At 31.6% G+C, this 16,603-nt stretch overlaps 3 protein-coding genes and 1 long non-coding RNA gene across 11 annotated transcripts; 2 read left to right on the plus strand and 2 right to left on the minus strand.

Annotated features, from left to right (window-relative positions):
- Positions 1-172: 172 nt before the first annotated feature.
- LOC103845755 (leucine-rich repeat protein FLOR 1) lies at positions 173-1,497 on the plus strand. The gene is made up of 2 exons (XM_009122644.2): positions 173-821; positions 980-1,497. The coding sequence occupies exons 1-2, from the start codon at positions 218-220 to the stop codon at positions 1,351-1,353; spliced, it is 978 nt and encodes a 325-aa protein (XP_009120892.1). The 5' UTR covers positions 173-217; the 3' UTR covers positions 1,354-1,497.
- A 148-nt stretch (positions 1,498-1,645) lies between these two features.
- On the minus strand, positions 1,646-6,816 carry LOC103846195 (protein DOWN-REGULATED IN DIF1 11-like). The gene has a single exon (XM_033280237.1). The coding sequence runs from the start codon at positions 3,427-3,429 to the stop codon at positions 2,941-2,943; it is 489 nt and encodes a 162-aa protein (XP_033136128.1). The 5' UTR covers positions 3,430-6,816; the 3' UTR covers positions 1,646-2,940.
- Positions 6,817-11,377: 4,561 nt separating this feature from the next.
- On the plus strand, positions 11,378-14,555 carry LOC103845777 (protein EMSY-LIKE 1). Of its 4 annotated transcripts, none has more exons than XM_033280186.1 (10): positions 11,378-11,545; positions 12,232-12,385; positions 12,489-12,598; positions 12,684-12,804; positions 12,910-13,080; positions 13,218-13,286; positions 13,412-13,660; positions 13,736-13,804; positions 13,881-13,944; positions 14,213-14,548. In XM_033280186.1, exons 2-10 carry the CDS (start codon positions 12,299-12,301, stop codon positions 14,257-14,259), a joined length of 987 nt encoding a protein of 328 aa, XP_033136077.1. In that variant the 5' UTR covers positions 11,378-11,545; positions 12,232-12,298; the 3' UTR covers positions 14,260-14,548. The 4 variants fall into 4 exon arrangements, with proteins under 4 accessions (XP_033136077.1, XP_033136084.1, XP_033136080.1 ...); XM_033280193.1 differs by having other exon boundaries at positions 11,403-11,546; positions 13,881-13,935; positions 14,213-14,555; XM_033280189.1 differs by lacking the exon at positions 11,378-11,545 and adding an exon at positions 11,649-11,669 and having other exon boundaries at positions 14,213-14,555.
- On the minus strand, positions 13,953-16,384 carry LOC103845764. Of its 5 annotated transcripts, none has more exons than XR_004451486.1 (3): positions 14,997-16,384; positions 14,712-14,869; positions 13,953-14,624 (listed from the first exon to the last, which is right to left on the minus strand). It is a non-coding gene; the product is annotated as an uncharacterized LOC103845764 (long non-coding RNA). The 5 variants fall into 5 exon arrangements; XR_004451485.1 differs by having other exon boundaries at positions 14,712-14,913; XR_004451484.1 differs by having other exon boundaries at positions 14,712-14,919.
- Between the last annotated feature and the right edge of the window lie 219 nt (positions 16,385-16,603).

Raw genomic sequence — 16,603 nt, forward strand, 5'->3', positions numbered from 1 at the left:
AAATTTCAAATAAAAAATTGAATATGTATTTACCGCGCTTTATGAATTACAAAACTTTAAGAAAATAATATTGTACGTTGGGAGTTGTGTAAAACCCTAGTTTGTAGTTTGTACAAATGCAGTAACATAACACAGCTGTGTTCCACTGAAATTCTCTGTTATATATCAGAAGTAGTAGCATCCTCTCACTACTCAGAAGCAACCACTCAAAATCACAATGAAGCTCCTTCTTCACCTCTCTATCTTCTTCACCATACTCTTCATCTCTCTCCCATCTTCTCACAGCTCCTCCTCAAATGACAAGAATGCCCTCCTCCAAATCAAGAAAGCCTTAAACAACCCTCCACTCCTCTCCTCCTGGAACCCCCAAACCGACTTCTGCACCACCTGGACCGGCGTCGAGTGCACCAACGGCCGCGTCACCGCTCTCACCATCTCCTCCGGTGAAATATCCGGCCAGATCCCGGCCCAGGTCGGCGACCTTCTTGAGCTCCGTACGCTTGATTTCAGTTACCTGACTCACCTCACTGGGAACATTCCACACACCATCACCAAGCTCAAGTACCTGGACCTCCTCCGGTTAAAGCAGACCAATCTCTCCGGTTATATTCCTGATTTCATCAGCGAGCTCAAGAGCGTTACGTTTTTAGACCTTTCGTTTAACCAGTTCACCGGTCCAATTCCCGGTTCGCTTTCTCAGATGCCGAAGCTAGATGCCATTCAGATCAACGACAATAAGTTAACCGGTTCTATACCGAACTCTTTCGGTTCTTTTGTTGGCAAGGTTCCTAATCTCTACTTGTTTAACAATAAGCTCTCAGGTAAGCAACATCGGTTTAATTTTATTAGTTTATAAAATTCTAGTCATGTCGTATTATTGTATACTAGTCTCGTAGTTTAAATGTTTTGTGACCATTACATATTGTTATTTTCAAATTTAAAAACCGGTTTAAAGCGTTTTAATACAATTGTCCTGCAGGAAAAGTACCAGAATCGTTGTCAAAGTACGACTTTAACGCAGTGGATCTGTCGGGAAACAGTTTCACCGGAGATGGTTCGATGTTCTTCGGACGTAACAAAACAACAATACGTGTTGATCTGTCGAGAAACATGTTTGAGTTCGATCTCTCCAAGGTTAAGTTCGCTAGGAGCATAGTGTCGTTGGATCTGAGCCATAACAAAATCTTCGGGAAGTTTCCTAGAGAGCTAAACAAGCTGCGTCTCGAGCATTTCAACGTTAGTTACAATCATCTCTGCGGAAAAATCCCAAGTGGTGGTCTCCTTCAGACATTTGAACCATCTGCTTTCTCTCACAATCTCTGTCTCTGTGGGACCCCGCTTAAGGCTTGTTGATTTGGTTTAATGGCGTAAGAAGAAATAAGTAGTATGTCTTTATCTGTATGATGATGATGTGTTAATTATCACGCCGCGTATCAAGTGAATTGTTCTATTTAATAAAATTAATGCTAAGAGTTTGGTAAGAATGTTGTTGAGATATTCAAAGTGTACTCTCTAAACTATGCATCACGTGTTAATTACCGACATAAACAATGATAAATTATGTTCTAACCTGTGGCTGAAGTTGAGACCACCACACACGTGAAGAAGATGTTGTAAGTAGATTTGTAAACTATTTATCTTAAAAAAAACTGATTTATTAGGATATTACGATTACGATATCAGAAAAATTACATAGACGATTCGACGACCGACAATGCTACCTGGCTTATGAGAACTTACGCCTAACTGCATTACCTGAGCCGTCCTATGAAGATCTACGCCTGGCCAGATTTACTTGCACCATGTTGAAGATTTCTTGTAAGTCTTTCTTCTGTAATCGGCATAATTGTTTAATAATTCGTTTTCTCCGGGACTTGAAACTTGAATTTCTTATAATCCGCAAGAAATTGCATAGTCTAGGATTCGAACCTTAGATATGGATGTAAAAACCTTTAAACCTTAACCAGTAGGATACAATGCTTCTACAAACTATTTATCTTTAGTTTGGTATTAAATATCACTAATTGATCAAATAGCTGTGGTAATATAGCTATTCTTAGACCATCTCTAATAGTACTCAAATTTTTTTTCTATATTTCATTCTAAAATAAAGTAACTCTACTACAAAGTTGAATTTGTTTTAATGGTTTACTATATAATAGAATTACTCTAAAATAAAGTGAAATATAGAGAAATTTTTTGTGTACCATTAGAGATGTCTTTAGCTAATTATATCTCTTTTAGTAAGTTGAGAGAGAGAGAGAGAGAGAGAGAGAGAGAGAGAGAGAGAGAGAGAGAGAGAGAGAGAATTCTGGTAGTATTGTATCGTTGGATTCAAGTTGCTTTGTTACAAATTTATTTATTTATTTTCTAAAATTTTAGAGATCACAGGCCAATAATTCACTCATATTTATGTCCATTACCGGCCATGCTTGTTAGAAAGGTAAATGATGAGATTGGTGGCGTACAATTGTACGTCATAGAACAATATTGCTATTATAATCCCAGAGTTTTTTTTTTTTTTTTTTGGTAAAAATGTTAAGATAATCCCAGAGTTATACATATAATACACTGCCTAGATGTAAAAAGGGATACATACCAAAGAAAAAAAATGAGAGAGTTACCTATATTGTTTTCTTTTCTTATGCCGTTTTCTCACTTTTTATACTTGATTTCTAAACAACATAATTTATTCGAGTTACAAAGAAAAAATATACAAATATATTTTTAACAAGATTCATGTGCAATCAAATCTTATATTTGATAATCTAAAAACTGTACTAAACAAACACTTGATAAAACAACCCATGATTAAAATTAGGGGAACAAATATTCAGACGAAACTTTGATTTCATTTTATATAGATAGAATAGTATAATAAACCATTATTTTATAATACATCATATAATATAATGAAAGTTCAACCAATCAAGATAACATCTATGAAGGACTTTTCTGAGATGATGAAGGACTTTCAACTTCAATAGAACATCTATTCCAAACCTTATTGGTTTTGAAAGAAACTTGAGAAGCAAAACGTTTGAGTTGATACAATCGAAATATAAACTTTATAGTTTCCATGTAACATTTTTTACCGGCTTTTACTACTTTCAGACAACATTCTCTGGAAACGGGTTTATTCGTAAGAATCTCTTCAAGAACATCATCATTACATTTCGCACCACCACTGGGCCCCATCTTGTCATGACATGTTTTGACATATGTTATGTATTTTGGTGACATGTTCTTGAGCATATGAATATTATAATCTTCGGAAGCCGGCGATATCGTATCCAATGTATCAAATTCGAGACCGGAATTGACCAGTGGTTCATCGTCAACATCTTTTTGACCCAAACTTGGATACACATATGATACTAAAGTGGCAATAAAGAAAAATGCCATGAAAATTGTCTTCATCTCTATCATTTATGATTAATTTTTAACTTTCTTAGTTGAATTTTTTTTTCTTCTTTCATTCCCATGATCTATAAGTTTGTATATATATAGTAATCGACTCGCTTTGAATGTTATAGCTGGTGATTTGCATTAACTATAAAATAACGTTTTTAGTTGTTTTGCAACAACATAATTCTTGTGTACTTCAGTTAGCTATAGGGGTAACATTTTTATATTTACTTATATGTTTCAAGCATTTAATATTGTTAATTAAATATTCATTTTGTTTGATGTGGTTTTGCACGCAAATTAAAAACATTAATGATTTTGTGGTTTATCTCCATTATTTTTATTTTTTGTTTGAATTTATTAATTATTAAACTACAAATAAGAGTAAAATCAAAAATTTATTTAATATATGTATCGAAAATCTATAATAACACTTATTGTGAAAGAAATTTTAATTTAATATAAAACTTAAGGTGTAATATTTCATTTAAGACAAAGATTAAGGGAATCTTGGATCAATTCATTACGTGGTCTAAACATAGTGATGATTTCACAAAGCCGAAGAAGAATTACAAAAGAAGCATAAATGCTTTGTGCAAAGAATTGTAAAGAGTTTGTCTATTCCTGTCTAGTGATAAGGACTAGAGATAAATTTCAGGTTGTTTTTTGTTTGTATATGAAGTAAAATTTGGCTATATTAGCCGAAGTTGCTCTTCTTGTTGGACCCTAAAACTCATGAACTGTTTTCTGCTGATCGATTTTCCTATCCTACGGTTTCGTATCTGAATCAGTGGAGAACAGATACCTTATACATACAATGATAAATGCCTAGATGTAAGAGGGATACATACCAGAAAAAAATGAGTGTTATCTATTGTTTTTTTAGAAAATTGTCAAAACGGAACAAAAAATTCAAAGTTACCTATTGTTTATATGTCGTTCTCTCACTTTTTATTAACACTTGTAATCAAAGTATTCTTACAACCTCAGCCAAACCGGCCAGCAATAAAAACTCAAATAAAAAGACACCAATAGGCATCTATAATTAATCTCAAACAAATGTGCGAGCCATACATACAAGGCAAGAACAACATAGTTGCTTTTTTACTTCTCTCACGGTGAGTAATCGGCAGCTGATGCCCACAACAAGCCACATGATGCATCTTCCTCCTCCCAAATAATGAGAGACTACCTTCCCATCACCATGAATCTGTGGCTCATAATCCGGAAAGTTAAGACCTATTGATCTTCATCACACCTCTGAATGCGGCGAAGTCGGACAACAACAAATGACACGACCAGTAAACGCCTAGATAGAAACGACCATAAAATAGGGAACAAGGACTAATTCCTCTAACAAGAATCAAGGACAAACTGAATCCGAAGGACAAGCAAGCCACGAAGCGTAACCAGTGAACTCCAAACTTTAGAACCAAAAAACTAACCATAGACAGTTCCATTGCCAAAGAGAGAGCAAGAACAAAAACAGACGATCACCAACTACCTAGAAAATAACAAGACTCAAATCTTAGAACCAAGCAAGACTCCCACCCAAAATACTTCATTGATGGGAGTCGAATGATGCACCACTCACAACCGGGATAGAAAAACAAGATCTGGAAAAACCAGCCACAGATCTGGCCGGACAAACGCCACCACAGACGAACCAATTATCAAAATCTCCATGAGAACGAGATCAAAGGTTGAAACCACCAACTTGAGACTAGACCAATGAAGAGAACCAAAACACCTTCCTTTCTCTCAAAAAAACTTTCTTTCTCTAGCCTGAACGAAGAACACCAAAAAGTTGTATCGTCGAGACCATCAATGTCCTAATCCAAAGAAAAAACACCGTAGGACATAAAATACGAGAAAATGACGACACTGGAAAAGAGAGAATAAGTCACATGAGAGGAAATAGGACGAGGAGGAAGATGCTCCCTGGCTGTGACGAAGCCAAACCAGAGGGGAAGTTATTGATCTAAGAGCATCTCCAAAAAGGAACTGTTTCCAAAACTTTATATTTGAAGTTTAAAGGTGTTTTTATCCAAAATCAAAACTTCAAACTTAATTTCAGAACTATTTCTATTTTATAATATGGTCATTATATTTGTCATAACTAATTTGAATTCATAAAACTTTTGTAAATAACTAGCACATATATAAACATATTACAACAATATTAATTAATAAAATATTATATTAAAATATAAATATTATAAATATTAAAACAATATTAATTAATAAAATATTATATTAAAATATAAAATTTTAAACAAAATAACTTAATTAATATTAAACTTCAAGCAAAATACTATATTATTCTATAAATTGATTTTTGTAATGCATATATGATATACTAGTGCATTTCAAAGTAAAAATAGTTCTCCTCATTTTTAATTAGTAGATTAGAGATAAAAATTGTTGAAATTCGGGAGATATTAATACTTGTAAATACATTATATCAGAACAAAAAAATAAAAGAGAAACATAAAATATTGCTAAAAGACTAACTTTTATCGATGATAGTAATACTCGTGAATATATTCAATATGAACAAAAAAGAATTGTACGAAAAGACATCATCATCAACAACAACAACCATCTTCAATTACACAACAAAAATTGGACAATATTTGAAAATTTTGAAAGGTCCGGATCAAATTTACCTAACTATTAGTGTTGTTGTAATATTTAAATTTGTGTAATAGTTATGTCTTCATGTAATATATTTAAAGATTTTTGTTAAGTTTCTTTTGTATATTTTTTTTATCTAAATCTATTTTTAAATATTTTAAATCTTCTTTTAAAGTTTTATTTAATTTTATGTGTAAACTTAATTTTTTTAAATAAAACTTAAAATATTTATGAGATATAATTTTTATAAGGATTAAAATAATAAACAAGAAAATATTTATAAATTATAATTGTGATGTGTTATTGCAGGGACTAAAATACAAATAAAAATATAAAACTTCAAATTTGAAGATTTGAGAAGTGAAACTTCAAATATAGAGTTTCATTCCTCAAAACTTCAAATTCAAATTTGAAGTTTTGAAGTTCATTTTTGGAGAGCAAAAAACTTCATATTTGAAGTTATTGAGTGCCTTTTGGAGATGCTATAAAGACAAAGGTTTTGGCAGTTGGGGACACTTCGGGAGAAAAAGTAGGTTTTTTATTTGTCATTTTGATGACAAAATATACACATATTTTTAACAAGATCCATGTGCAATCAGATCTTATATTTGATAAACTAAAAACTGTACTAAACAAACACCTGGTAGAGCAACCCATGATTAAAATTAGGAGAACACATATTATGATGAAACTTTGATTTCATTTTATATAGATAGAATATATAACAAACCATTATTTTATAATATATCACACAATATAACAAAAGTTCAATTAAGATAACTCATTTTCATCATCATGAGATGATGAAGGACTTTCAACGTTAGCAGAACATCTATTCCAGACTTTATTGGTTTTGAAAGAAACTTGAGAAGCAAAACGTTTGAGTTGATACAATCGAAACACAAGCTTTACAGTTTCCATGTAGCATTTTTTACCGGCTTTTACTACCGTCAGACAACATTTTCTGGAAACGGGTTTGTTCGTAAGAATTTCTTCAAGAACATCATCATAACATTTCGCACCACCATTGGGCCCCATCCCCACCTTGTCCAGACATGTTTTGAGATATGTTACATATTTTGGTGACAGGTTCTTGAGCATATAACTATTATAATCTTCGGAAGCCGGTGATATCGTATCCAATGTATCAAACTCGCGACCGGAATTGACTAGTGGTTCATCGTCAACATCTTTTTGACCCAAACTTGGATGTGCATATGATACTAAAGTAGCAATAAGGAAAAATGCCATGAAAATTATCTTCATCTCCATCATCTATGATTAATTTTTAACTTTCTTATTTGATTTATTTTTTCTTCTTTCATTCCCATGATCTATACGGGTGTATATATAGTAATCGACTCGCTTTGAATGTTATAGCTGGTGATTTGCATTAACTAAAAAATAACGTTTTTTAGTTGTTTGCAACAAGATAATTTTTTGTCACTTCAGTTAGCTATAGGGGTAACATTTTTATATGCACTTATATGTTTCAAGCATTTATTGTTAATTAAATATTCATTCTGTTTGATGTGTTTTTGCACACAAATTAAAAACATTAGTGATTTTTTGGTTTATCTTCATTACTTATATTTTTTTGTTTTAATTTATTAACTATTGAACTACAAATAAGATTAAAATCAAAAATTTATTTAATATATGTATCGAAAATGTAAAATAACACTTATTGTGAAATAAATTTTAATTTAATATATAAAACTTAAGGAGTAATATTACAAAGAGTAATGGAATCTTGGATCAATTTATTACATGGTCTAAACATAGTGATGATTTCACAAAGCTAAAGAAGAATTATAGAAGAAGTATAAACGCTTTGTGCAAAGAATTCTAAAGAGTTTCTCTATTCTTGTTTAGTGATAAATTTCAGCTTGTTTTTTTGTTTGTATATGAAGTAATATTTGGATATATATTAGCCGGAGTTGCTCTTCTTGTTGGGCCTTATAAGTTGAACCTTAAACCTCATGAATTGTTTTTAGCGGATCGAGTTTCCTATCCTAGGGTTTCGTATCTGAATCAATGGAGAACAAATACGCTCTTTGTGGGTTTTCTATTGTTGATTCGAGCAGTGACTTAACTTTTTTTTAGTTTAAGAAAAATTCCTAGAGTGGAAAGCAAATCAAGTTTTTAATTAAGGAATATATAAATACGGGTTTGGTAGTTATAAGTTTTATTCATATAAAAACAAGTATATTCATACTAGTTTTAACCTTCTCCAAGTTTAAAGTTTATCAACAGGCTTTGAAAACATAGGTATGTATAATGTTTTAGCTTAAGGCGTTTGATGATGAACCTTCTCTTAGCTTAGCTAATCTGCTCGTACAAATAATTTAGTCTTTTTACATATTGTGTTATAGCTTACGTTAGAAATTCACTACTAAGAACTTGCAAGTTTGTGTTTCTTAGTACAATGGTTATTGGGAGTCTTGTATCTATATTATTAAAACGAAATATGTCTTAGTATTGTTTAGAAACTTGACTAACATTATAAACTATGTGTTTTGTCCGCACATGCGGGCATAATCATCTTACGATTACTTATTATTTTATGTCTTATTAATCCAAAAATCAGCATTATAAAACTCTAATTGGTGAACATATTGAAAGAAAAATTTTATGGTGAATTCTTTGTTCCTCAAAATTTATATCAGTTATGTCGAAATTTTAGTCAAATTATTGAAAGGTAGATCCCACTTTTTTCTTCTTAATTCTCCATGGAGAAATGAATTTATAAGAAAATTTTTTCCTATGCAATTTTGATAAGGAACAAATTGAACAAAAATTCATTTTTTTTTATTTTTTTCAGTTCCACAAATGAAATTTTATTTTTTATTTTGATCATCTTTTTTCATTCTTCTAGTGGTCACCAACTGAAGCTATAGTGTTTCACGGATTAAACGTAAACTGGTTTAAAGTAAAAGCAAGAAAATTTGTTTTGAACTCAGTCACAAGTTAAGTTATTATTTATGATTTTAAATAGTTAAATCAAACATCAAATTATTTATATATGTTAAAAAACGTTCATCAAACTATGTACTTATTATTGTGTTAAAAGTTTTAAAACACTTATATATTAGAAATAGTTCAGAAAATATCTTTATATAATTATTTTTGTTTGACTAATATTTAATTATAAACTGTTTCATATCTTAGTGTTTTAGCTTTATAATAAAAAATATTGTTTTGAGATAGCAACACAACATATATAAGAATTCTCTTAAATTTTAAATATATTTTCACAATTCTATTATATTAGTTTATAATTAATTATTTAATATAACATATAAATTTAGTATTATTAAAATAAAACACGTGTTTTATTTTATATAAAATTCATTACGGGTTTTTTGAAAATTAATAAATACTCAGTTAAAAACTAATAATAAATCATTGACCTATATAAAAGATTAAAAACCTAATAAAATATGACAAATAAGAAAATAAGAATTTAAATATAACATATAAATTTAAATATTATTAAACCAAAATTCATTTTTAATTATATATAAAATTTATTACAGATATTTTTAAATTAATAAATTAGTGATTTAGCTAAAAATTATTAATAAATCAATGACTAAGCTAAAATTTAATAAAAACATGAAAAATAGGAAAAATTGACTAAAATTATGGAAAACATGACAAAAAAAGCAAAAAAAAATAATTATATATCTAATTACATATTTTCTAGTTATATTATTTAAATTAATAAATTATGGACTCAACTAAAAACTATTAATAAATTAATGAGTCACCTTACACCTAATTAAAACATGACAAATAAGCAAAATTACCTAAAATCATGGAAATCATGACAAATAAGGTAAATCACTTCATAAATAATAGTATAGATGATAATCATTTGAAAACATGGATAGTACTATAAAAAAGTACAGTATCTTTTTACTAATTTCATTAATATAATTACATTAATTATTTTTCCATATTTTATTATGTTTAACAATTTTATTAATTATATTAGGTTAACAACACACCACATCATTAATTATATTACCATAATTATAATATTGCTAGTTAAACTGGTAGTACTAACTTTTCTTTATATCCACCATGTAGCACTAAAAGCTGGAGGTATACGTGTTGAACACATTACTGAATGGTATAAGGACTGCTGGTAGGTTGTGTTCTGTTGTATTTTTACGAGTCCATTATCATAGTCGTGAAAGAATTGTGATAGAATTATACCATTCTTTTAACCAACACAGTTTTCTAGCTTTCAATTAAGACCGTTAATGCCTTAGGTGATAAGTTAATAATTCTTGTCTCTGTAGATAACCTGGAGGCGCACAACTTCATCAACTTGAGAAAGAAGCAAATGCCGCTGTTTTAAGGGCTTTTAAAGCGCAGTCTGATGCAAATACTTGGGTACTCTTCATTCCCCCTTTGTATAATTGCACTGATTAGGTTATTACTAGTACTATGTAGCTCTGTCAGTCTCATGGTGACTACCTCTATAGGTTCTATTGGCTGTACCATTTTGACAACTTAGGAGAAAGAAGTCTTGGTATTAGACTTGAGTAAAGAGTTGAAAATATCCGACGACGAACATCGATAGCTTCTGAGCAAGTTCAATAATGACGATACTATCCAACTGAACATCGATAGATTTTTTGCAGTCGTTTTGTATTGCTGGTTATTTTAATTTATGTACTAGATTTTAATCCGTTCGGTTGATTTTCATTTTTATACATATAAAATATTTGTTTATATGATTAGTGGAATGTATTTCTAACATTTGTTGTATTACTAATTGTTTAATATGACATTTTACAACACAACAATTTTAAAAATTAAATTTAGTAATTTAATTTATTTAAAATTAAATTTTAGAAATAAATAAATAAATATATAAATAATCGTCTAACAATGATTTTTTGTAATTATATGTTTTTATTACTTTTGCTTTAAAATATTAGATAGATAGATAGATAACAATTTAAATTTTATAGTTTTCATATAGTACTGAATATTTTTTATTAATAAAACTTTGAATTCTTGATTTTATGAGTAATTTGTATATTCTTACAATTAAATAAAATTCCGAATAAAACTATTTAAGATATTTTGTTTATTTAATGAAATGAATGTACTTTACCAAAATCAAATGTTCAAATTTTTTTATTCTTTTCGTTAGAAAGTAACGAATGTTTACCATTTGACATTGATTTAAAACCTGACGATTTTGTAATTGGTTGAAGCTGAGTTGAGTTATCTAACTCTGACACCACCTTTAGCAAAATCTAAAATTAATAAAATAGTGGGCTACATGGGCCAGAGTTGGTCTCTTAAGTGGGCTTTATAAGTACATATTTACCAAAACGCGTCGTTTCGTCTTTAAAACGATTGCTCGGCGATTCCGACGCCATCGCATCCGAGTCCTCCCGGAGAAATCGATCGTAGCTCTCTCTCTCTGTGCCCTCTTCGCTTCCATAAGATCACATCCCTCGAGAAAGAATCCAAAGTTCGTTTCTTTTTTTTCAATTTCTCGTTTCAATTCCGTTATTTTACCGTTTCAATTTCTCCAAACCCTAAAATCCAAAGCTCGCTCCCTGTTCGAGCAATTATTAGCCTTAGGCCGTTCGATGATGAACCTCTCCCTGCTTAATTGAATACTGTTCCGGCTAGTTTTAGGCATGGAATTTTGCTTAGGGAATGGTTAACGGAGGATAGGGTTTAGGGTTTGGAGAAAAGTGTTCAGCTTTCGTGATTTTTTTTTGAATTAGGGGAAATTGTGATATCTTGTTTGTATTGCTGTATCCTTTTTTTCTTGTTAATTCAATTCTCTCTGATTGTTATTGAGTTGTTGGCTGATCAAAAACTGTATGTTAGTGCTCTTTCGTTGTTGGGAGTTATCTTGCCTATTGAGATGCCTTCCTGCTGTTACGTGTTCTCTAGGATCTTTCGTACCTTCTAGCTTGCGCTTGTTAGGACATGGGTTCTTTTGAGGCCTGTAATAAGGTGTTGTTTTTGGATCTGGTTGCTTATTTGTCTCAGCATCTTGGGACTAATGGTATGATGTGTTTAGTTGGATTATTATTATTATTCCATTATCATACTGGTGAAATAACTATGATAGGATACTATTCTTTTAAAACATTTAGCGAGTAGCGTTCTAGACTATTGATGCCTTGATGTTCTACATGACAGTAAAGCTTTTAAAAAGGACTGCTTTCATTTGGATGGGAAGTCTCTGTGGTTAAACTACATTAGTGATATGGAGGCACAAATTCATCTACTTGAGCAGGAAGCATACACCGCTGTTTTAAGGGCTTTTAAAGCGCAGTCTGATGCTATTTCTTGGGTACTCTCTCTCTTCCTTTTTTTGATTGATTGATTATAAGTTACTATGTGTTCTGTCAGTCTCAATGACTAAGTTTATGGACTCTATTTGCTCCACAATTTAGGACAAAGAAAGTCTGATAACAGATTTGCGTAGAGAACTAAGGGTATCTGATGACGAACATCGAGAGCTTCTGAGCAGGGTCAATAAGGATGATACCATTCAACGGATAAGGTCAGAATGTTTATTTGCACTGACAAATACAAATCACTAATTTATCTTCAATGAACGTTTGTATTAATATATTGTACGTTACCAGAGATTGGAGACAGGGAGGCGGAAGCCAAGTCCCTTCTAGACATGCAACTAATCAGGGTTTTGATGTTGTTCCTAGTCCAACTTTCTCAGCTTCCCGGAAGAAACAGAAGCCATTTCAATCTGTAAGTCTTTCTGTTTGAGTCACAAGTGTGCTTGCTTTCTTCTGTTTATCTCCACTCTGTTGTTTTATGTTTTTTCTTGATCAATTATTGGTGTTATGCATGTAGTATCCATCATTTGGTGCGGCTGGGAATAGGTCATTCAATAGTCGTGTTGTATCCGGTGGCATTTCAGCAAATGAATCTGCCGAAGCACTTATCGGAAGAAAAGTGTGGACAAAATGGCCTGAAGACAACAACTTTTATGAAGCAATTATAACCCAGTACAACGCAGCTGAGGTACTCTTGTTGATCATTTAGTTTAGAACGCCAATTGGGTAGAGAGATTGTTTGTTGGGACTTCCAATTGCATATCTTAGATGCTCAACAATGACTCAAGTTTTGTGCAGTTTATTGACTTGTTGTATTCTTCACAGGGTCGGCATGCTTTGGTGTATGATATACACGCAGCAAATGAGACGTGGGAATGGGTTGATCTCAAGGAGGTAGGCTTTACGTGAATATGTATACTCGTAGTCTTTTTTTATGCTCGCGTCTGTTTCAGTAAGCGATATGGTGTCTTTACATGATGATGGTCTTGATGAGACCCGGCATTGTTATTATTGTCTAGATTCCTCCGGAAGATATAAGGTGGGATGGAGAGGAGAGTGGGGTAGCTTTAAACGCTGGACTTGGAAGTGGATCAATCCGTGGCAACAGAAGGAACTACCAAAGCAATATTGGTAGAGGGAGAGGACCAAGAATTCATCAACCGAGAAGAGAATTTTTACCAACACAACAGAATGGTGGTGGTGGTGGTGACCGGATAACTTCATCTGATGATATTGAATTGTTCAACACTGATTCGCTTGTGAAGGAGGTTCGATATTTCTATCTGTTATGCCCTCTATTAAACTCAACGGCCGACCGTTGTAATATCACAGCTTTGTTTTAGGTGGAGAGAGTTTTCGATACTGCTCATCCTGATCCTTTTGAGCTTGACAAGGCCAAGAAAATGCTCAAGGTATGAGATTAATGTACTTTATTGGCTATTGTGTTGTGATTCTGAGGAAAATAACACAAGTTGTGTTGTGATGCAGGAACATGAACAGGCGCTTATTGCTGCCATTGCAAGGCTTGCGGATACTTCTGATGGTGAGCTCGGTAATAATAAGAAAACTATACTTCGTTTTGTTTGCAATCTCAGAATAATCTTTTATTTACCGTTCAATTCTGTGCTCTGATGATAATATGGAAGGCCATTACAAACATAAACCTACAATATCAGGAAAAAATGTTGACAAACACTTTGCTCAGAGTGTAGCTAGTCTCTTAACTTGTAAAATCATGAACAATGGTCTTCTATCTTGAACTTTTGGATTGTGTGCTTCTTTATTGCAACTATGAATTGAGTGTTTTTTCTGGTTAACAGATGGAGATCCACCAGATTCGCATGACCATCCAATGGCACAGGGATGATGGAAAAGCTGTCTGTAATATTAATGGTGTTTGGTTGTCATCTCTGGATTTAGAAATAAACAATGTTGGTAACCTGACAAAGAAGATGGGAGATTAGTCAAGTGTTGTTTCAAAGTGTGATGAGCAAAATGTAAGAAAGAATTGTTAGGAATGGGGGATTAAGTAGGATTGAGGCTGGTGTATGCACATGATTTGTCTGAAGGAAAAAATGTAACCTGTGAGACTACTATTGACCCATGTAAATTTCCCTGTAGACATGCCATAAAAAATGCACAGAGCTTTTTGTGTTCTAAAAAGCAAACCTTGGATCAAACATGCACAAGTAACAAAATCAAATCAAAGCAACATTCTTCAATGTTTAGCACCTGTGTTTATATTAAGGTAAGCTCTGCCTTTAGGAGTTTTCTTCGCTTTCTAATAAACGAAGGATGAGATTTTCAGAAAACACATACCTCATATGTTTTTTGCATTCAACTTCGATCTGGAATGGTGATAACGATCGGTGTTGTTGATTCCCTCCATGGTGCTTACTGAATGGAAATCATCTAAAAACTTGGGAATATGACCAGTTTGCTGTCGGAGATTTGAAGGTAATCCAGGTTCCGGAATACTTGACAATAATAACAAGTGGACACGAAATTGAAGTCCGGAAATCTAAAGCTAGAGGGCATGAAACATGGTAAACGGAACATATGTGATGAAGGTAATATAGATTAAACAATGGAATTTTATCATACCTGGAGAATGGAGAAGCAGCTTAGAGATTGAGGGGATTGGGAGAGAGGAGGATGGATGTCAAATATTAACCAAGGAAAGAAACATTCTTGAGATCATTGCTTTTTGACCCTTTTCTCTTCTTTTTTTCATTGCTGTGACAGACAACAATGGAAATAGTTTTCCATTCTCGTCGACATTCCATATTATTCTTAAAGCCCATTAATGTTATGGACCCCAAAATAAGAAAGATTTAATCAGAAAGCCCAATATTTTTAAATAGTTAAACCCATCACAGTTGGTGTGGGATAAGATCAGCGTTTTGAAAACCAGACCGGTCGATCAAACCGGTCAAAACCATAGCTCGTTGAAGAAACCGAATCTTATTTGGTTTAAAACCCGAATTTGAGAAAACCTAGTGAAGCTGGCTAAAAAGCGGTAAAAATGATGACCCAAATTAACTTCAAAACCCGGTTTTTAAAAAATCAATATATAATTAATGTTTTTCAGTTATTATTAAAATTTAATGTTTCATAATCAATGTTTAACTTTCAGCATTTAATTTATTTTCTTTTTAATTATATTTTGTTAAAGAAAAAAAATATTTTTAACTCTCATATTCTATTCTCATTTTGCAATATTCGTAAAATTTAAAATTTTTAGTTGTGAAAATAAATAAATACATAACGTAAACAGTCAATTATATATTGATTTTTTTAAAACTGGGTTTTGAAGTTAATTTGGGTCATCATTTTTAAAATTTAATGTTTCATAATCAATGTTTAACTTTCAGCATTTAATTTGTTTTCTTTTTAATTATATTTTGTTAAAGAAAAAAAATATGTTTAACTCTTATATTCTATTCTCATTTTGCCATATTCATAAAATTTAAAACTTTTAGTTGTGAAAGTAAATAAATACATAACGTAAACAGTCAATCATTTGTTTTTTTTTTTCAATTTCAGTTCATATAGTATTCATTGTTAACTGTATATATAACTAAACTTATGGTTATTGTTTATTATCTAATTGATAAAAGAGAACATATAACATATTATATGTAAATATACATTTTAAGTCTATATATTATAAATATATAATTATTTATAATTATTTATTTTCAAATAAAAAACTCAGTTTGACCGATTGAACCGGGCTAACCAATCAACCAATAGATATACCGAATCTGTATCCAGTCCGATTTTAAAAACATCGGATAAGATTGAAACTTGAAAGTTGAAACTTAAAAAGTTCTCTTGAACAATAAACGTTCATTGACGGCTAAATTATTCCATTTAGTAGCTCAATAACAGTTCTAACATTCTTTTTTTTTTGCTTATAAACTAATTCATACAATATCATCTTTAAAACTGAAGAACAAGTTTAAGGAAACACCAAAGCAAGTATTATGGCCAGCCAAATCATTTTTATTGATTTTTCTTAGTTCGGTTTATGGTTTTCTTTTCTTTTATTAAATCACTACTTACAAAACACTTACCGGAATCGGATATGAACATGTACTTTAACGTAAAGACGTGTGAATGTCCAAGAAAAATGTAAAAAGACAATTCATGTGTGTTGTGGGCTTCTTAGAAGCCGAACTTACTAGACCAATAGCCTCAACTTGCAA

This window comes from Brassica rapa, chromosome A01 (assembly GCF_000309985.2).
Source record: "Brassica rapa cultivar Chiifu-401-42 chromosome A01, CAAS_Brap_v3.01, whole genome shotgun sequence".
NCBI lineage: Eukaryota > Viridiplantae > Streptophyta > Magnoliopsida > Brassicales > Brassicaceae > Brassica > Brassica rapa.